The sequence below is a fragment of the Lithobates pipiens genome, unplaced genomic scaffold (genome assembly GCF_037356315.1).
Source record: "Lithobates pipiens isolate NorthernLeopardFrog02 unplaced genomic scaffold, aLitPip1_a1.2 Scaffold_8, whole genome shotgun sequence".
Taxonomy (NCBI): domain Eukaryota; kingdom Metazoa; phylum Chordata; class Amphibia; order Anura; family Ranidae; genus Lithobates; species Lithobates pipiens.
Window position 1 is genome coordinate 200,359,966 of NW_027507903.1, and position 22,421 is coordinate 200,382,386.

At 40.6% G+C, this 22,421-nt stretch overlaps 1 protein-coding gene across 2 annotated transcripts in view; it reads left to right on the top strand.

The window, feature by feature from the left end:
• Nucleotides 1-14,996: 14,996 nt before the first annotated feature.
• SLC13A1 (solute carrier family 13 member 1) overlaps nucleotides 14,997-22,421 on the top strand; it is a 168,211-nt gene continuing 160,786 nt past the window's right edge. Inside the window, exon 1 of one of the 2 annotated variants that reach the window (XM_077473472.1) lies at nucleotides 14,997-15,154. In XM_077473472.1, the coding sequence (XP_077329598.1) occupies nucleotides 15,136-15,154 (19 nt within the window). In that variant the 5' untranslated portion in view covers nucleotides 14,997-15,135. Of the gene's footprint in view, nucleotides 15,155-19,903; nucleotides 19,958-22,421 lie in introns of those variants that run through there. The other variant, XM_077473473.1, reaches the window with a different exon arrangement.

Genomic DNA, 22,421 nt, shown 5'->3' on the forward strand with positions numbered 1-22,421 from the left:
CTATGTTTGCCCATGTCCATATAAAACTTAGATCCAAGGGTCTACGGCCCTTATGGTCAGGGTCCACATGGTAAGTTTTTGTTGTAGCAAGATTCCAAAGGGATTTACTAAAGCAAACAAAACTGTTAATTAGCAGAGTAAATGTTCACTTAGCTCAGTAAAGAAAGTGAAGCTATATTCACGTTGAATACCCAATAATGTATGAGGGACATAAAAAAAAAAGTTTTTTGCAAGTGATAGAAGGCGTCACCTTGTTCAATAAGCTAATCATGCATTCATTTTTCAAAATAAACATCCACTTAAAAAGTAAACATATGCTAAGGGATCATTAATATCACAGTATGTGCCTTATCATGCGTCATTTTTTTAAAAACTTCCTGTGAACCACAATGTTATTGTTATGCACCACTGCCAGATGCAAGACCTTTTATAGTGTCAGAATGCATGACACAAAAATGCAAATTATTTCAGTGTGCAGGTGTGAAATGAAACTATAAGACATAAGAAAAATATCATGATTTTACATTGTAAACTGCACAGTTAGGCTACTTTCACACTGGGGTGGTGTGTGGGGGGGGTGGTATGGGGGCTTTAGCGGTAAAGCTTTTCAGCCACTAGCAGGGTGTTTTTAACCCCTGCTATCAGCCGAATAAAGGGATAAAACCGCCCCCTGCAAATCACCACTGCCGAATCGCTTTGCAGGCGCTTGGGCAGTGGTGCCCATTGATTTCAATGGCAGGGGTGGTGTATACAACGCTCCCGCACCGCTCGAAAGATGCTGCTTGTAGAACTTTTTCTAATGTTCTGTAATCGCACCACCCCAGTGTGAAAGCACTCAGGCTTTCACACAGGCTGAAGGGGAGGCATTTTTCAGTCGCTATTTTTAGCCCAAAAGCCTGAAAAAATGCCCCAGTTTGAAAGGGCTCTAACACTTTACTAGAATGGAATGCTTTTAAATTCTGAGCACAAAAGTCACTCAAAAGTATATCAATCTTGTTCATAATTTACATTCTTTAGACCATTCTTTTGTCCCTGGCCTGGCATTGCCCAGTGGTCCATGCACAGATACTTGCAAATAGCTATCCAAATCCACAATGTTAAATAAATAAAAAGAACACAATACAATTCTTTTAATCTAACCAAATGTGCTGCCTGTTTTCGGATACATTAACCTTAAATTGTAAAACAATTCTAAATAAATGTTCTAGTGGCTTACCCAGTGAGCACATGTATTATTGCCTTTTTCTTTACATCAGTCTATGGGTTTAATTTGTCTACTTAATGTACACATTAACCACTTCCTGCCTGATCTAATAATACAGCCAGGCAGGTGATCTTTTATTTCTGGTAAACATCAAATGACAGCCTCCTGTTCACATGCCTTGCTGCACTCTGGTGCGTGCAGAAGCGCACACTGCTACTGCTGTCTCCAGTGGACACAGTGGATCATGGTGCTCGGTACTGGACTGTTGTGATTAGCCCAGGTACCGTGTGATCACTGTGACCAATCACAGCGATTACATGATCACATAGAAGCAACTGTCATGAATGGCTTTCATTCATGATAGCATTGCTTACTATTGTGATCTCTGTGATTGGTCACTGTGATTATATGGTATATGTGCCAATCACAGCGGCCATGTACCATGTGATAGCTGTAGCCAATCACAGCACTCACAAGAGTAAACAATGAGTCACAAATAAAAGCCATTCGTACAGTGTCAGTATGGTTACACTGCACTATTCTGCTGACAGTATGCAAAGAAAAATTGTAAATATATATATATATATATATATATATATATATGTATATTTTACATACTGTCATGAGTCAGTGTCCCTAATCACTACCACCCACTCACAGTGTCCCTAATCACTGTAACACCAGTCATATTATCCCTAATCACTGCCACACCAGTTATTACAGTGTCTTTGATCACACCAGTAAAATTGTCTCTAATCGCCAGGGCTGGACTGGGACAAAAATTTGGCCCTGGACTTCATTATGACTGGCCCACTTTCATTTTGAGTGTCCCCAACAGCGTTCCCCTTACATCAGTGTGTTCCCAGCAGCCTCCCCCTTAGATCAGAGAGTGCCAATCAGCAGCCCCTTCACATCAGAGTCCCCAGCAGCAGCCCCTTCACATCAGAGCCCCCACAAGACAGCCCCTTCACATCAGAGCCCCCACCAGAAGCCCCCTTCACATCAGAGTCCCCACCAGTAGCCCATTCACATCAGAGTCCCCACCAGAAGCGCCCTTCACATCAGATTCCCTAACAGCACCCTTCACATCAGAGTGCCCATCAGCAGCCCACTTCACATCAGAGTCCCCATCAGCAGCCCCCTTCACATCAGAGTCCCCATCAGCAGCCCCCTTCACATCAGAGTCCCCCCAACAGCCCACTTCACATCAGAGTCCCCATCAGAAGCCCCCTTCACATCAGATTCCCCATCAGCAGCCCACTTCACATCAGAGTCCCCATCAGCAGCCCCCTTCACATCAGAGTCCCCATCAGCAGCCTCCTTCACATCAGAGTCCCCCCCAACAGCCTACTTCACATCAGAGTCCCCATCAGAAGCCCCCTTAACATCAGATTCCCCACCAACAGCCCCATTCACATCAGATTCCGCACCAGCAGCCCCCTTCACATCAGATTCCCCACCAACAGTCCCCTTCACATGAGAGACCACATCAGCAGCCCCTTCACATCAGAGTCCCCACCAGAAGCCCCCTTCACCTCAGAGTGTCCCCCTCTCCTCCCCCTCCCACATGTACTCACAGTTTTGAAGGCAGCTTTTCGTTCCTATCTCCAGTCATGTGATAACAAGTGATAAGGGGAAAGAGGAAGGAAAGTCTGCTGGCTGTCTATCTCCCCCTGCAGGCTGGAGGGAGCATAATGCCTAATGCTCTCTCCAGCAAGTGACAGAAGCAGCTGCTCCTGACAGGAGTGAAATCGCGATCACTCACTGTCAGAGAGGAGCAGCTCCAGGACTGCACCTGTCTGGCCCATTTAGCCATTCGGCCCACCAGGAAACCTTGTAGTTCCGATGGCCAGACCATGCCTGCTAATCGCTGCTACAGTTACAGTGTCCCTGATCACCATCACAGCAGTTACAGTGTCCCTGAGAACCATAATAGCAGTGATTGTGTCCCCATAGGGACTTGTTCATATGTGTGATGCTCTGTGAAGCACCGCCCAATTCATATCGCTCTCCAGAGAGCATTTGACAGTTATATTGTCTCCTCACCATGTGCTTTAACCCCTTGGACCCCATACAAGAAATTCCATTCACTTGAATGGTTCTTGATCAGTGGGCGTACACGGGGTATAATTCCTTCCACCGCTACAAAGCATTGCAGCCACAGCAGGTGTACAACCCCAGCCACTGCCTCTGCAGCAAAAGAAGGTAGCGGTGGAGGGATGATAAAACAGCAGCTGCACGATTTAACCACCCCCCGAAACTCACATGGGAATGAGCCCTAATAATGCAGCCAGTCAGAGTTTTCTGATCACCAGCACATCAGCCACAGTGTTGCCAGACCAGTGTAATTAGAATCAGTGTTCCTGCTTTGCCTGTTTGTTGATCATGTTCTGGTCTGTTATCTGGACTGATTTTTTGCCTATATGCTGACCATCTCTGCCTGCACCTGAACTGACCCCCCTACACATCCGATTGACTATGTTTCTCCAAGACACCAGTCCCATGTATCCCCTGCAGACAATTGCACTCCTAGGACCACATGAACTGTTTTTGTTCTTTCTTTCTTAGCCTCCTGTACTTCCTGGCCAGTAAATGTGGCATTCCTGGGGGAAGCCATGTACCAGTAGGCTAGGCTTGCTTGATTTATAGGAACATGGACTAAATGACACTACACTGAGCTATATTCCCTGACCAATCATACAGAGGCAACCATTACAATACATTGGCTTTAATACAATTGGTTGATTTAAATGATGCCCAAGATACCTTGTCTGATATAGAATCAGTCTAGACACTGAAAAAGTCACACATGTGGTATTGCCATACTTAAAAAGAGAAGAAAAAATTGTTTTGATTGTAATTGTAAGTATTTTCACTCTGTATGTGAGAAATATGTCATTAAACTGGCAACTTTGTGTAAAAAAAGTTTTCATTTTCATTCCTCATTTTCCAAAAACTTGTGGCAAAAAAATGAAGTCTTCGAAAGACATACCATGCCTCTAAGTTAATACCTTGGGGGGTTTGTTATAGGTAGTCAGGAAATTAGAGGCATCATTTATGCCCCTTGAAAGCCTGAAGGTGCTCCTTGGAATTTGGGCTCCTATGTGTGGCTATGCTGTGAAAAGTCTCCCACATTTGGTATCCCCATACTCAGGAGGAGTAGCAGAATGTGATTTGAGGTTTTATTCTAAGTATGCAAATGATGTGTGTTAGAAATATCCTATTAATTGACAACGTTATGTAAAACCAAATACATTTTTATTTTCTTCCCTGCATTTTCCAAAAACTTGTGGCAAAAAATGACAATTTTAAAAGACTCATTATGCCTCTTGAAAATACCTCAAGGTATTCTCTTTCCAAAATTGGGTGATTTTGTGGGGGTTTCTACTATCCCAGTTCTCCAGGATCTTCAAAAATGTGATAGATATTCAAGAAATTAGATGTGTAATTTACATTTAATTTATGCTCCTTGAAAGCCCAAATGTGCTGCTTGGATTTTGGGCCCCTCTATGCATCTAGGCTGTGCAGCAATATTACACGTGATATCCACATATTCGGGATGCATAGCAGAATGTGTTTTGGGGTGTAATTATAACCTATAGTTGTGTGTGAGACATAACTTGTTAGATAACAACTCTGTGCGAAAAAAATGATTTCATTTTCAAAAATATTGTGACAAAAAATTACAAGTTCAAAAAACTCACCATGCATCTTACTAAATACTTTTATAATAAATAAAGGATGGTGCTAATTTAAAATTATAAACATATGTGAGCCCAACAAACATACAGTATATTAAATGCATAATTCAATAATAAACAATCTTGGAAGAAAAGAGTGCAGAAAATAAAAAATGTGTAATAGATGATCCTAATTGTCCATGCTCCACCAACACTCGTGTGAGAAGAAATGCACTCACCAAATAGCTAGATGGAGAAGGAAACTTGCATAAGATACAGATCCTTGGAAAGATAAGCCAAGTCAAACGGGAATGATCATTGACTTATTTAGCATCAGCTGAAACTTCGTAGCGCAAAAAAGCAGAGTACATGACATAGCGCAATAAAGCTTGTACAAGATAAACCATAAGTGGCTAAATTGTGCACTTACATTCGTTGGTGCTATAGGCTAGCGCTGGAATATATAGCAGAAACAGCTCTAAATATGGAAAGATGCCATTCCACTAACTCTCGGCATGCATTCCAACACTCCAGAGACTGGAACCAGGCGTACCAGAAGTGACGTCAGTGCCGAGGAGCGCGCAGCCTCACTCAGCCTGCATTGAGGCTGCGCGCTCTCCCACACTGACGTCCCTTCCGGGAACACCTAGTTCCAGTCTGTGGAGTGTTGGAACGCATATATACATATTTGTGGACTCCTGCTCCTTTGGGAAGATTTTAGTTCACTTTGTGATGAGACCGAACTGACATGAAATCTCTCCAGCGGGGGCCTCTTGCAAAAATATATATATATATATTTTTTTAGCAAATTGCTAAAGGTGAGAACTTATTATTACTATTACTGTTTCTTTAGCTCTCCTGGTGACAACTGCTTGTGTTTCTTTTATTGCTTTCACAGGCTCAGGAAGTGAGATGAATGTTGTCAAAGACAGCAGAAATATTTACTATTCCCAAAAATCTGTTCTACATATAAAAAAAGTTTTGATTAGAGATGAGCAATAAAGCATTGAAACAGAGCCAAACATTTTCAGAAGCACATTTCAGAAGCACAATTTAAACCTTCTTATGAGAACATAGTCAGATACAAAGGCTTCAGATCATTTCTATTCTTGTTATAATTAGCCATGAGCATACAGCTTGTGTTCTGTATTCCATTCCATACAATCACAGGGCATCAGTAATTTAAATCTTACATTTAACAGTGCCTTGTGAACTGGAATGCTTTCACACTCTTTCTCTTTATAAACTTTTTTAAAGATACTCTGTCACACTCTTTTTCACTATAAGTTTATAACGACAAACTGAAAAGTTTACATGAAAGCAACCAATTTGTTTAAAGGATACTTTCAGTTTGTCCCCTTCCGATGACCTAACCTAACCCACCCAACCCCTTCATAGATGCATATTTACCTCAAATCATTGACTGCACTTTGGCTATTTGTTTTCATCCAGCACTGCAAATCTTCACTGTCCCAGTCAAGCATGTGCAGTGCAACCCCTATGGGACCATCTCCGATCATCTCCAGCCTCAAAAAACAGCCACATAGAAGTCTATAGGGCACTAATGCACAGGCATGGCCAGGTATTGAAGACTTGCATCGCTGGATGTAAACAAACAGCAGAACTGTGGCTGTTAGATCAAAGTAAGTATGTCTTTTTGGAGGGGGGGGAGCAAAAAAGGCTAACAATGCATAAAGACTTAAAGCCCAATTCCAGGAAACTTGAAAACTATCCCATGCAGTAGGGCTGCACCCACACTACAAGGTATACTTGCTCGCTTAGGTCTAGGGGACTTGTTAAAGAAGATTTACTTACCTGATCCTCTGCTCATCCAAATTTCTAGACCCACCCCCACAGATTCTTATGCTCCAGCAGCCTAAGGTCCTGACCGCATCAAGACCATAGCCCTGCATTGAATGCAATGAAACCGAGGGACAGACCACCACTAAAGCATAGGGGAGCATCATCTTCCAAAGGCGTGGGGGATCAGGTAAGTAAAAGCACTTCTCCTCTCTAACAAAACTAAATGAGTAACTAATTCTTTCAGTGTGGGTGCAGCCCCACTGCTTAGAATCATTTTTATGTTTCCTGGATTCAGGATTATAGTTGACACCTTGCACAGTTTGTTGAAAAAATCTCTAGAGCCCAATTCAAATTGGTGACCTACATTTTTTTAGCGGCAAAACAGACTATCGCTAAAGCCTGGAAAAAACAATTTGTTTCCTTTGAGGAACTTTGTCTCTGGATCGACAGGTTCTTTATCAATGAGAAACTGACCAGCATCCTGCTAGACACGCACAAACAAATTCTCAAACAAATATGAACCCCGTGGATACAATATGCCCATCCATCAGTGTTCATGGAGAGCTATAACTCATTATAGTAATTGAGAATTGGGGTCCTGGCTTTGAGCACTCCCAATGCTCACTCCCCCTTACTCAACTCTATTGCCTTGTTGCAGACAATGTTGTTTATTCAGACTTGATTTCTTGATCTGCTTATTGTTTTGTGGCCTGCAGAAAAATTACCTGGCTCATTGATACCTACTCTAACTTACAGGCAACTAGGTTTGTTTATTAATATGCTATTTATACTGTTGGATGTTTCTACGTTCTTGGCAGCTACATTCTAGCTGTCTACTATCTTCTTGGCAATTTCAAAAAGTTCTCGTATATCATGTTTTGTACCTTTAATTTTTGTCAATAAAAAAACAATTGTAAGTGAAATAATCTCTAGATTCAAAAAAATAGTGTTATGCAACAGCCTAAAGAAGAATATGTTTATTTGTTTAATTTGTTCTGACGCTTCAGATGTAGGCTACTTACAAACAAAGGTGATAAAACATAGATTCCTAACCTTTGTACAATTTCAGACCCCCAATGCATTACACTCACTGGCTTCACCAGACTGTCTAAATCATAATCTCCAGTCCTACTGGGTACCAGTATAACTTCAAAAAATGTCATTAGCTTGGTTTTACTTCACATATGCAAATCTAGAAACAGAACAGCTGAAAAAAATCTTAAGGATTTTAGAATTTCTATGTATGCTATATATAAATCTCAAATCACAAATACACAAGTTAACTAGGACTAGTGAGATTTTTGCTGTTTTTGTGCAATCAAAACATGGAATTGAGGTATAGTTACTAACCATATTACAAGCATATCTGACACATGGAGACTGACTTAGTAATGAATTTGGAGATATGCACTGCAATTATCCTATGACATGCAGATTAAATAAGTAAGCAGGGTTTTTTTTCCCATATTATTGGATAATTAAAGTGAATATTCACTAAGTTTATTGTGTGAACATTTCTATTCATTTTCATATAATTTGGGGGGATTTCACACAGGTGGCAAATGAGAGAAAAACACAGGCGGTTGATTTGCCCAACACCCACCAAAATTCTAACACAGCAGCTGGACAGGGTAATACACATGACATGGCTACAATGGTTGGCTTCCTGGCAAATTTAACTTAGCTTGCAGTGATTTACTGACCTGGAGCAAGCTAGTAAGAAAGAAGTTTAGCCACACATACAGGAAGTGTGCTTGTTGGAACACCCTGTATCGAAAATGCAGAGGCACGCGTGGGGAGGCAAAATCAGGCAGGCAGGCCGGCAGAAGAAGATAGGACAGAAACAGGTGAGGTTGGAGTTGTACTTTAAAGTGGAACTAAAGTCTGCAATACTTACCTTTTATTTAACAGTCTAAAGGGCCTCATCAGCACTGGCATCTTCTACCTGGCTTCTTCTGGCTGCTGGGCTGTGGGCATTTTCATTGGCCACGTAGGATGGTGTCACATCTTTGCATCCCCAGGAGTTCAGTTATCTTGGCACACTGGACCTGTGCCTGAATGTAACAGCTTTCCGTACATTCCAAGGAAGACTGCAAGCCAGCAGGTAGATTTATTTATTGCAGAAGAGACATTGCATGACTCTTCTGCAATTAACAGCCTGCCTGCTCCCAGTCTTTAAAATTAAGACTTCAGTTCTGATTTGAAGTATGCATCTGATGGTACCAAAAAAGGTTAGGCCAATGATCACAATAATGCAATATTTCTAAGGATTACTATAAGATGATGTCAATTTGATGAGACTAAATAAACAGTAAACATTCCCATTAGTAATAGTTTCTTGTTTAATAAGTATAGTTTCAAAGCAGATCAATGTCTGTCTACAATGTGTTTTTGTAATTGTAGAGGGTCCAGTTTAGTACCATTATGCATGTCACAGCCTATTAGCTCTATGTAAGACAGGTCCAGGACAAGGACATCGGTTAAGGAAGAAAATAAGACAAATTAATTTCCTCAAAAACCAGTGAAATGCTGAATGGATTCTGACACGGTGCTGAAATAATCACACTACCAGAAACACCCTTGTATCTCTTTTTCCCCTCACATGTTGTCAATTACACTGTCTGGGGGGTTTTCTGTCTAAGCCATCCCAAAGCAATGTCATTAATCACAGTTTTTATATTGACTGTTGAATTGTTTTATAAGTGAGTAATTGCATATTTAATGAATTCACCTCATTCACCACTCAAAATGACATAAACTGGCTGAAGCATTCCTTTAACTACCGGTATATATTTCCAAACGTGCTTGAGACATCACTGATGTATGAAAAGCAATTTGTTCCTGTTGCAGATGATCCAGGAGCTCACGAAAATTGTTAATGTCATATCATACATAAGAGAAGTGTCTGCCAGATACAATTTGTTTTGACAGCGCAGGTAACTAGTACCTTGTCTGTAAAAGTTGGAGAAAGAAAAGTAATTTGTCCTGCATATTATTATATTTGGATGAGACAATTAATCTATTAGGCATGACAAGTTATATGCAGCCCAAGCTATCTACATTTTCATTAAAATGTTTTGTCTATCATAGCTTGCTTAGACACTGAAAGTATTTGACATCATTAAAAAAGGTACAACGTCATTTTACATGTTCTTAACAGCAATGGAAGTATTTAGATCATAGCGTTTCTGTAAGCATTATTCATCTGAATTTTAAAAGTAATGGTGTAAAAACACAGATGTATTATGGATTCTCTAATGTTTGTCCTTGAACAGTGTTGATTGTGTTTTGATTGTACATATTTCTTCTTTTATGTAATCTGTGATTTTCCTCTGTTAAAATAAATACAAAAAGAGATTAGACATAAAACGTACAGTATAAAAACAATTATTGTGTCATTTTGTGTTTTGTAGAGATGGTCGAGGAGTAAGGGCCAAATGGTTTTGGTTATTTTGTTCTAGGGGGTAAACATTACCATGGGTGTTCACTGCCAGGTAGGCAGATGTTATGTAAGTGGTGCCAATGAAGCACCAAACAGGAGATAAAACCATGAGTTAATGAGTGTTTTTTTTTTGGATATTTTATGTGCTCTTTGCACTTCTGACATTCCAAACAAGTTGTTTTGCTTCTATTGGACAAATTACACTTTGACATTTTCTTTGATGGCACTAACTACTGCTGACAATGTAAGTTGCCGTGGAAACTAGTAGCATGTCCTTATCTATTGCCATTACCAAGCAAACTAAGTCCATCATCACAAAGAGATGAGAAAAAAATACATAAAACATACATTATAGGGCTGATTCACTAAAGGAATGTGTGACCATCCTCTCAGCAAAGCGGTTAAGCTCTGTTCATGCACATGATAATCAATCATGTGCAAGGAAAAAACAACATCATTGTGAATTCAATGTGAATACAATATTTACTAAGCTCTGTGAACAGCCACTTTACTAAGTGAAAAGGTTCTACTCCTTTAAAAAAACGATATGTGCAGAGGAAAGAGGCTTTCACAGCTTAGGTGTCATCTTGCTAAAGCCGGGAGAAACAGCTATCACACCTTATCGAACACTTATCGTATATTCAGACATCTCAAGTCCCCCGTGAGGTGCGGGAGACTCCCACATATCTGCCGCGGCTCTCACACACCCGCTAGTGCCTCCTGATCTCCTGGGAATGATCAGGGCGACGGGGAACAGCTGTGATCACCAATCTCCTTTGTATCGATTTTTAGCTTCTCCTTCTCTCCCTCCCATGGCTGACGGCTAAAAAGTTATACAGGGAGATCGGTGATCACAGCTGTACCTCCTGCTGCACATCGATCATTCCCAGCTGCTCTTTCTGCTCCTCCCCCAGGCCCAACCGTGTCTTTCTCCACCCCCCGCTCTCCGCTGGCCCCCTCCATGTCCTTCTCCGTCCCCCCCCATACCCTGCAGCCGGCTCCCCTCCTCTACTCTCCCACCGGCTGCGGGGGGAACTGTCAGTAATTGAACAAAGTGAGCGAGATCGCTCCTGTGTCCTATGATTAGTAAGCAGAGTAAACTTGTTTACTCTGCTCAGTTTATGAATGAACAGGAGTCTCTGTCTCATTTATCTTTAGTGCTGAGAAAGGAACTGGGGAATGTGTCCTCAGTCACTTTGTCTGTCTCAAAGGGGAGATGTCAAGGGTCTAAACTGTTTAGAGCTATGACATCTCACCAAAGCCCCCAAAAATATAAAAAATTCTAAAAAAATCTAAAAAAAGGAAAAAGTGTGAAAAAATAAAAAAACTACTGACACCACTCTCCCATGCCAACACTGTCCACTGCCCCAACCCCCTTCCCCCAAAAAGCATTGTGAAAAAAACAAATTAAATTGTAAAAAAATCAATAAAAATCAAATATTGAAAAAGTGATTTAAAAAATATTTTGCCACGAGGGTGGGGGCGTTTGTGGGCGCATAGCGCCACCTCCATGAAATGAGTTTGCCACCTCCCTGAAATGAGTTTCTGCCGGTTGGGATGTCTGTATATTACACTTTTGTACCTTGTTGGCAAACTGTTGTTTCTTTATGTTCCTCTTTATAATCGACTGTAGAAACTAGTTGTTTTTGGCTATTGCAATGTGCTACATGGTTACTGCCCTGGTGCTGCTATGCTGCAGTGTCTCAAGGGACTTGCTTTAAATAGGAACAATTTTGCCAGATATAAAAAAATAACACCAGCATGACTGACTATAAAACATCATAGTAACAAATGCAAACTCCCCTTTTTGCCCATTCAACTTCCAGAAACCTAAATCTTGAGGATTACTTTCTTTGCACAGCAGCAATGCTAGTTGAAATGTGATCAGTTACTGTAAAGGTGGCACAGAGAGTTGCCATTTCACACACTTTGATGTGGTCTGAACTTTGATAGCTATATATTATGACATTATTTACGTTATAAAATTACTGTATATCTAAACCCAAAAGCAAAAAAAATATATGTTGCAGGGCTGCCTAAGCTCTTGTTTGGGCTTCTTTTTCTTTATTTTCACTTGACCATCCTGCCAATAACAAAGGTTCTTTCCTAGGGTGCCAACGCTCGCTCACAGTACTGTTTCTATAGAGGAACAGCATTGTCACCCTAGACCTAGTTTTGGGTTTGGACCACAGAACACCTACCCTTCTGCTCATCTCCCTTAAATAGGAGAAGTTGTCTGTTAGTCAACAGAGAGAACTAGACAAGACTGAAAACACGGCTTAGGATTTCAGTACAGCACAGGCAGAGACCATACGAAGTTAGGAGCACACTTGGTTTCTGGCTGGATCAACAGATTTATTTTTTATTTTTTGCATCTATTGAATAGATAAAACACTTTCAATGGTTTATATGTAGCGCTCACCACTGGAAGGGCTTGTTGATTTGCCACAGGTTCCTCTTCCACTAGTGCAGCAGCAGCCAGGTACACAACAATCACTCTTCTGGCTTATAGAATAGTCCAGGTATTACCTTTTCCTTGTATTTATTGCTGAACTTGGATAGGGCACAGGGAACTGTAAGATAATCCAGATCACTGAACAGTAATAGGAGGACACTCTTCACCCTGTATCTACTTCTTAGGACAGTCCCTTCAGTAATAGCTCAGGAAATGGAGAGCACTGGGACACCATGAGCAATGTTTCAGGCCAGGCAAGCCTGTGTAAAGTGCACAAGGGTTCACAACAGCAACAGTCACCCAGATCCTGCACTCAGGTCTGTACTCACAAGGCCCCTGAAAATTGGATGCCTTCTTCCAGTATCAGACAGATGGTTCCTCAGTGAACTCTCCAGACTGGGCTCTAGGTGAAATCTTTCTTAGCAAGCAGCCCCCCAGTTTCAGCATAACTAGAGCCTTGATGAACCCAGGTAAATTTTAGCTGGGGTTCAATAAACAGAAGTAAAAAACAAACTTCACTCTGGGAAATTCTCCCCCTGCACAAGACACAGACTGCTCCAGACCTCAGACTATTTATCCACCTTACCGCCACCTATTGGGCTCACCTCCCCAGGGATTGGCTGAGGCCCCATAAATATTAAGAGTGAAGCAATTAAGCCTACAGCCTGTGAGAGCCTGATCAGTCCAAAACAATCAGTCACTGCTCCACTGATTACAGAAGAGCCAAAAAATACAAAAGAAAAATTTTATTTACCTATCAGTCTAGCACCTAACTAGGAGGTTGCTTCATCAATCAACAGATTTAAAAAAAAATATATATATTTTGCATCTGTTGAACAGGTAGAAAACTCTTTCTATGGTGTATATGTAATGAAAAAAAAAAAAAAATAACAGGAGAAGTTTATTGTTAGGGTTTACATACACTTTTTCTCCAAGAAAAACAAAAATCTAGCCTTGTAGCGACGCTACCCCTGCACCGCAAAGGTTACAGGCTTGTCTATATCTAGAGTACCTGAAAAAGCAGTTTTACTTACCTGATCTTCTGCTGCTTAGGCAGTTTAAATTCTCCTCTACTTTCCTATGTTCTGGTTTCTGGACTGTCCCTTTGCATCCTCATGTCCAATGAGGGCTAAAGGCCCGGCATTGTACTTGATAATGCCAGAAGGCATGAGACCATTGGATACAGGAGTTTTATAATGGGGTAAGTTAAAAGTGCTTTTTTAGGTACCCTAGACATAAATGAGCATTCCAATCAAGGGAGGATTTTTGTTTATCCTGGTGTGCATGTATATTTACGTTGGCACGGCTGTGCAAATGGCCATACAGATATGTCCCTTTGAATTTGCCGCCATGTGGTCATGTGTGCTGGCGGCGCGTGCATGACCCTGCCGCAAGCTCTGTGAGCAGGATCGTGGGTCCCTTGGACTCGATTTCCGCTGGGATACCCGCGATCGCCTCATGTAGCTGAAGAAAGGGGAGATGCTAATGTAAACAAGCCTCTCCCCGTTCTGCCTAGTGACACTGTCAATGATCATAGCTACCTGTGATCAGGAGCTATGATAAGTGATGTGTCACACACAGCCCCTCCCCTAACAGTTAGAGTCACTCCCCAGGACACACTTAAACCCTTCCTAACCAGCTAGTGGTTAACCCTTTCACTGCTGGTGTCATTTTTACAGAAATCAGTGCAATTTTATAGCACTGATCGCTGTAAAAATAGCAATCGTCCCAAAAATGTGTCAAAATTGTCCGACATTTGTGCCATAATGTCACAGTCCCGATAAAAATCGCAGATTGCCGCCATTACTAGTAAAAAAATAATAATAAAAATGCCGTAAAACGAACCCCTATTTTGTAGACGCTATAACTTTTGCGCAAATCAAACAATAGACATTTATTGCGATTTTTTTTTTACCAAAAATATGTAGAAGAATACATATCGGCCTAAACGGAGGAAAAAAACGTTTTTTTATATATTTTTGGGGGATATTTATTATAGAAAAAAGTAAAAAATAATGTGTTTTTTTTCAAAATTGTCGCTCTATTTTTGTTTATAGCACAAAAAATAAAAACCGCAGAGGTGATCAAATACCACCAAAAGACAGCTCTATTTGTGGGAAAAAAGGACGTCAATTTTGTCTGGGAGCCACGTTGTCTGGCGACCGCGCAATTGTCAGTTAAAGCGACGCAGTGCCGAATCGCAAAATGTGCTCTGGTCTTTGGGCAGCAAAATGGTCCGGGGCTTGAGTGGTTAAATAAAAGATTTATGGGAAGTATAGATTGCCTATATTTGGTCATAATTACAGAGAAATAATAGTTAAAATTTACATAAGATCATTTTTTTTTTCTGCAGAATTACTCCAGTATAAAATGATTGCATTATATGCTATCTTTCATAATTGGAATATTTAGCAGCATGAAAGCTTTCATTGTTAAAAGATTATAGGGAGGGAACCTGAGGCTTAATTCACATTCAAAGTACTTAAGAATAAACTTATGACATGTTAGTCTTTGCAAAGAAAGAAAGCCGCTGAATTCCCAAATATACTGTATGTGTCTGATGGCTTCAGGTAAGTAACCTTCAGTAAGCAAGATTGCTGCATTATTTCCAGCAAAACAAACTCCATTATGGCATCACGCTGTTCTGCCTCACCAAGGACTAAAATATCTTTTGTTTGATGGTAAAATGTATTTTTTTGCAAAATTACTCCAGTAAAAATATGCTGCATTATATTCGATCGTATATATGCTATCTTCTGCAATCAGTATATTTAGCAGCATGAAAGCTTTCATTGTTGTAAAATTATAGGGATAGAACCAGAGTCTTAATTTGCATCCAAGGTAGTTAAGAATAAACTTATGCCATGTTTATTCTTTGCAAAGAATAATGCCGAATTTCCAAATAGGTGCCTGAAGACTGCAGGTAAGTACACTTCAGTAAGAAAGTTTTTTGCATTGTTTCAAGCAAAACTGACCCCCTATGGCAACAAGCTCTTTTGTTTCATGGGGTCTAAAATGCTGTAATCTTTTATTTGATGGTAAAGTATATTCAGTTTAGAAGTAACTGCTTTGCAAATGACTGCGACTTGCATTTAGCTTACTATACCAGATTGTGTTTATTTAGTAGTTGTCACAGTCATTATTGGATATTTTTTGAATACGGTTGTGCCAAAAGTAGTAACAATGTCCAAAGTGCAGTAACCCATAACCAATCTGATTCCAGTTTTGCTTAAGAAAATATTAATTCTTTTTTTTAATAGATTCTTTATTTAATGTAGACACAAGGAAGTATACAAATCGTAGCATCAAAATGGTGACCTAGTCATGTTACAACAACACAGTCTCAGTAGAAACTCACCATAGAGTGATATCCATTAACAGAATATTCAATGGTATGGGATAAATATCTAAACCATAAATAATGAGCAGGTTTGTTTGTTTGTCTGTATCCCTGATCAGTATCAAGCAAACTTCCATGACAGTGTCATAGTTGATTGTATGAAGTGTAAGAGAAAAAACTATTTAAATATATGCATAAGCAGAAACACTTCTGTAAATCTATAAAAGCTAAGTTTACATGTGGATTTGTATAAAAAGGGAAAACACTGCGCTATAATTTATAAAAAAATGGCCACAACGGCCACAACAGCAGCCAACACCAAAAACAAACAAAGTTCAGCAGATAGAATAAAAAATAGTGTAGCGCTTCAATACTAAGTGTAATCAACACAAATTCTGTGACGATAATAATAGCAAAACAGAGATCACACAGAACCAAATGCCTAGAAATCAAAGTCCAACATAAAACAATCATTCAACTGTGTTGATGGCGTAGAAGTGACCAATCCGTCACCTGGAAGGACAATGATGTACTGGACGAATGAGTTCATGCGGGTAAACTTGATTGTAAGCATCAAAATGAAAAGTGAATAAATACTTCTTACCGGAACGGTTGGACTCACACAGTCATATGACGGTTGAGTCTAGAAGGCTTGGGGTCACACTCTGGGACCAAAGACTGTAAGGAGAGAGGTCAGTTGGGCTGGTGGAGAAACTCCTGACGGCTGTAGGCTCGAAGGTGGATCCTTTCAAATGAAAGCCTCAAGGTTCAGGTGGTCCGGCCCAGACGCAGCTCTTTGTACCAATACTCCTGCCTCCCCCGAATGGGGAGGGGGGTGTTTGTAAAATTTTACACCAAAGCAATGAAAAGGAGAAAAAAGAAAAAAAGGCTCCACATGGTGCGGGTCAAACAATATAAAAAGTTGATTTATTAAAGTCAAAAAGATAATAAATTGACTTAGTGATCACATAAAAAGCAAAATAAACTAAAAGCAATGTGGGGTGCCAACAGCTCGCCCGACGCGTTTCGACAAATGTGTCTTCAACTGGGGCATGATGAACATGCCCCAGTTGAAGACACATTTGTCGAAACGCGTCGGGAGAGCTGTTGGCACCCCACATTGCTTTTAGTTTATTTTGCTTTTTATGTGATCACTAAGTCAATTTATTATCTTTTTGACTTTAATAAATCAACTTTTTATATTGTTTGACCCGCACCATGTGGAGCCTTTTTTTCTTTTTTCTCCTTTTCATTGCTTTGGTGTAAAATTTTACAAACACCCCCCTCCCCATTCGGGGGAGGCAGGAGTATTGGTACAAAGAGCTGCGTCTGGGCCGGACCACCTGAACCTTGAGGCTTTCATTTGAAAGGATCCACCTTCGAGCCTACAGCCGTCAGGAGTTTCTCCACCAGCCCAACTGACCTCTCTCCTTACAGTCTTTGGTCCCAGAGTGTGACCCCAAGCCTTCTAGACTCAACCGTCATATGACTGTGTGAGTCCAACCGTTCCGGTAAGAAGTATTTATTCACTTTTCATTTTGATGCTTACAATCAAGTTTACCCGCATGAACTCATTCGTCCAGTACATCATTGTCCTTCCAGGTGACGGATTGGTCACTTCTACGCCATCAACACAGTTGAATGATTGTTTTATGTTGGACTTTGATTTCTAGGCATTTGGTTCTGTGTGATCTCTGTTTTGCTATTATTATCGTCACAGAATTTGTGTTGATTACACTTAGTATTGAAGCGCTACACTATTTTTTATTCTACATGTGGATTTGAACTAGAAGTGTATAAGAAAGTAAAGGTAATGTTAATCAAGAGGGATCATGGTAGGGAGACTGGGGAGAAATGGAAGTATCAGGGAGGGCATGAGGGAAATGAGAAACCTGAGGAGGGGGAGAACAGACACGATTAACAAAGCATTGGGATATGAAGGGACTTAAAAGAGGAAAATAGGCAACCAGAAGAGTTAAAGCCTGGTCTTATCATGCCCCAATGTGATCCAAGGTCCAATCTTCAGGGGAATAATTCAGGGTTAGTCAAACGTTTCTTATTTACCTGAGGTCAGAACATCACTGTACTCTGCTGTGAATATATAGGCATTCCAATAAAACCACGTCCAATGAAAAACTTCTTCAGTGCCCTTAACAGTGGAAGAGAGGTCCACCATACTTTTAAAGTGGTTCTAAAGGCTATACGTATGTTTACCTTCATGTATTCCCTGCATTAAGGTAAAAAACCTTTTACACACAGCCCCCTAATGCCTGCTCCCTAAATACTTACAGGAGCCTCATATGCAACACCATTACAAGTAAGTATAAAGCAAGTAAGTATAACATATTTGTTATTTTAAAAGGCAAAAAACCTTTACAATCACTTCAACTTTGTGCATAAACTACTCTGACAGACTGGGGGGTTCTTGCCTATGTATAATTAGAACTGAGAATAAAAAACCTGTCTCGGCTCAACCAGCCCAAAAGCATAACAATAGAAATAGCCCACTGCTTGTATCAAAGATAGCAAACCATTTTATTAGATAAACCACAAATGATGAACAGACACAAATAAACACTAATAAAAACAAGCCAAGTCCAACTCTTGCAGACCCATGAATAAGACCAAGATAACAGCTGCATGTGGCAATTGTGCAATAATAAATCTAGTGTTGAGGGTTATACCCTTCAGTCCACAAAACCTCCTAAGAAAGAATAGATTGTGCACCTATGGAGGCCAAGATGTATAAACGGTCAATGCTCATGGAGTAAAATGTGCATATCCCCAATGACAGTCTGCTGCATAGTTGGATCCAATAGTGACAAGGGTTACTGCCCACATATACACAAATTGTGCTGACAATGTCCTGATGGTGTTTGGACAACCCAAGAAGGGGAAAACTTTTCCAATGGTCTAGAGGAGGTATGTCAAACAGGTTGTGTACACACAATGTAGAGCCCCTAAAGACACTCAGTGGCATATCCACTCCTGCATGGCCTCCCTCACATTGTAGCATATGGCTGCAAAAAGCAAACTGATAGTCCCAATCCCCTAGGGACCATTTGTTATCCAATGGTTGTATATAAAATATTGCGTAGTTCCCAAGTTCTTGGGGTGTAAGGTATACTTATCAGATCCAGAAATGTGGCCAACTCCTTGATGGTGCAGCAATCAGTATTCCATTGCAGGGTTCATTCAAAATCACTGACAAGTGGGTGCCATCACAAGGTCAATAGGGTCATGAGGATAAGACTGTGGCAAGGCTTACACGTGTCATGCTTATGTCATCACTTAGTGCCTGAAAAACCTGCGTATAATGGACAATGTGAGTCAATACATGTAATGATACCAAATCTCCACAAGAGGGAGACATAAAGCACCAAAAGCCAACTAGTCCAGAAAAATGACATGTCTTGCCTATGCCAAAGAGATAGGATACATGCTTTGGCGGTATTCACCAAAGTACTTACAATACAGTTCTTGTCTTCTGAAATAGCATGTTGTGGTGGAGAAGGAAGAAGGCAGGCTCATCAGGAATATGGAAAGATGAATTCAGGCAACAGTGATAGATTAGTTATCAATACTTAATTTACTCTGCAGTTCTTATTTAATACGTTTCAGTTATGTTATCTAACTTTACATCCACATATAAGAGGTAAATTACTCTATTAGGCCAGCACATCTGCATTTGCTTCAGTCTGATTAGATGTCTGTTAGAAAAACATAAAATCTTATTGCAGAGCCATTGAGGCATTGCAAAGAGCTTAAATAACTGTCCAACATGTGGTGGGTCTCAACCCACTTTTATCTGTTCTGATAATTCTCCTATATCCATCAATTTATTGGCGTACACCCAAGACTCCATGTGCAGAGGCCACTCTATCACATACACAAACACAACTTTTTAAGAAAACTATTCACTGTCTGACACACCCATTGGGTGGGAGATGCCAGGTTCCTGGTACTTAATTTACAATGTGTTGGTTACAGTAAGTATGTATTACTTTCCTTGAGGCTAGCACACCTTAATCAAGTAAGTAAAAAGCCTTACACAAAGGTTCCTATAAAAAAGCTTTCACTATATGCAGGAATGTAAAATATGTATATGAATTATCTGTTATATTTGTATTTCTTTCACAAAACTTACCTTGTGTAGTCTGCATGTTCAGCGACTATCCTTGCAATTGGAAACCTTGCATTTTTTGCACAGCATTATCTGTAATTATATATGGAAAAAGAGACTTTACAATGAGTGTTCATATATATGTTCTGGATCTTATATGATACTTACTTTTTTTTTAAATTCACAATAACTATTTCCATATGTCTCATATTTGATATGCACAGTAAATACAAGATTATTCCTTAGTGGGGCATTACCTGTAACAAATATGGGCAATTAGGACTAACAATATAATAAAGAAATGAAAAGCAAAGGTTACTTGTGTTAAAAAGTGCACGTCATTACAATTAGTAGATCTAGATATAGAGACAAAAGTTAAGGGCTATTTCTATCTCCAAAATATTCCTTATTGGACTGCGAGGTCCTACACTAAATGAAAAAAGATATATAAAATAAAAGTCAACACTTGCATATAACTGGCATGTGGCTTTCATAATCTATTAAATTGTAAGCTCTCATAAGCAGGACCTAACCCTCTTGTATTTAATCGTATTACAACTGTACTGTCTTTCTTTACTTTTCATTAAAAGTAGCATTTGCTTTATTATATGCTATTTCAATTATCCAGGTTTGTGACAAGTTTTGAATTAAAATAGGGGCAATTGATTTACAAAAATTCTGTACACTTACGTTTACATAAAACTGTTCTTGGTGTAAGAAGACAATTTACATTTTCCTATCATGTTCTTGAAAACCTGTTTAAAGTGAACTTGAATTCTCAGGTCTAAAGATTAACATACATTGCAAGCAGAAATTCAGAATTGTAGAGATCACAGCTATTATGTCCCAAAGTTATTGGCATCACTCACTGTCACTTATAGAGGGTCAGTGTTAAAGTGTAAATATAGCCAAATTAAAATGACATATATATATATATATATATATATATATATATATATATATATATATATATATTTATGGCTGGAGCCCTATGGCCGATACGTATCTGAACAAAACAAGCTTATCATGAGACACCTTTTATGAAATGGACCTGAAAGTGTGCCCTGGTCTAATGGACGGTATACCAAAATAAGGGGGCATACCCAGTAATTAGAATGAATATGATTGAAGAGAAATGTTTTTGATAAATGCCCTAAAAAGGGGATGGGAGGGAGGGTATTGCGCACCGGAAACCGACAACCACCACAGGCGAACGGGCTGGTTAAATACCCCCCGGGCTCCTCCCATAAATTCAGGCCACCATACTGGCCTTCTTACTTATGGCTGGAGCCCTATGGCCGATACGTATCTGAACAAAACAAGCTTATCATGAGACACCTTTTATGAAATGGACCTGAAAGTGTGCCCTGGTCTAATGGACGGTATACCAAAATAAGGGGGCAAAACAGTCAGGTAGGGATAAGAGAGTTTTATTGTTTCCTGGTTAATTTTATTGAGCCAGTTGAGTGAATGCTCGAGACATCTCCACCTGTGGGTTAGGGATGTACCGAGTGAAGCAGGCCGACTTCCACCTGCCCAACCTTTTGATGACGTGGTCCGGGACCCCATGCCGGGATGCGGATGAAGCTGCTCCAATGCGGAAGGAGTGGCCGGAATACTCACTAGGATTGAGGAGCAGGTTGCGGAGGAGAATCCTGATATGCTTAATAAATTGTTGGTTAGTTAGTGGTTTCACCGGGAAGGGCAAAAGTGGGCTAGAGTCCGGGAGCTCGGGCAGCCGAGCGAGAAACTGTGTAAGCATCGTGACCGGGCACCAGGCATTGTTGGTTTTGTAGAGGTGGATGTCTACGCCGGTGCCTGTCTGCTGGGTCTTGGTTACCGGGAGGTGGAGGATGAAATGGTCCTGGTGACGGAGCAGATGACGTCTGCGGAGGACTGGGCCGTGTAGGCTGTTGTGAGTGAACTCACCGGGCCGAAGGAAGCCATAGAAGGCTAGGTAAATGGCTGCCTGTATGACCAGACTGGGGAGAACACCAAAGGGGTAGCTGTTGAGTATGGTGGACATGTCCCTGAAGATGGCACTGGTGATGGGGAGCCGCTTGACTTTTACTGGCGGCTGTTGCTTTTGGATGCCGCGTAATATGGCTCGGACAGCGTGGGACGAGAAAACAGAGGGTTTGGTAGGATCCTGGATTGAAAGGAAGTGCTGAACACCAGCTAAGTATAAGCGAGTGGTGTTAAAAGACAAGGCCAGTTGGTTGTGGCAGTACGAGATGAAGGCTAGAATGTGTCTAGTATCTGTGGGGGTGCCTACTGAGGAGGTGACCAGAAATGCGTTGAAGGTTCTCCAGGCTACCTGGTAGGCTTTGAGAGTATTGTCCGATAACGAACGGTTGATGAGCTGCGTGGCTCC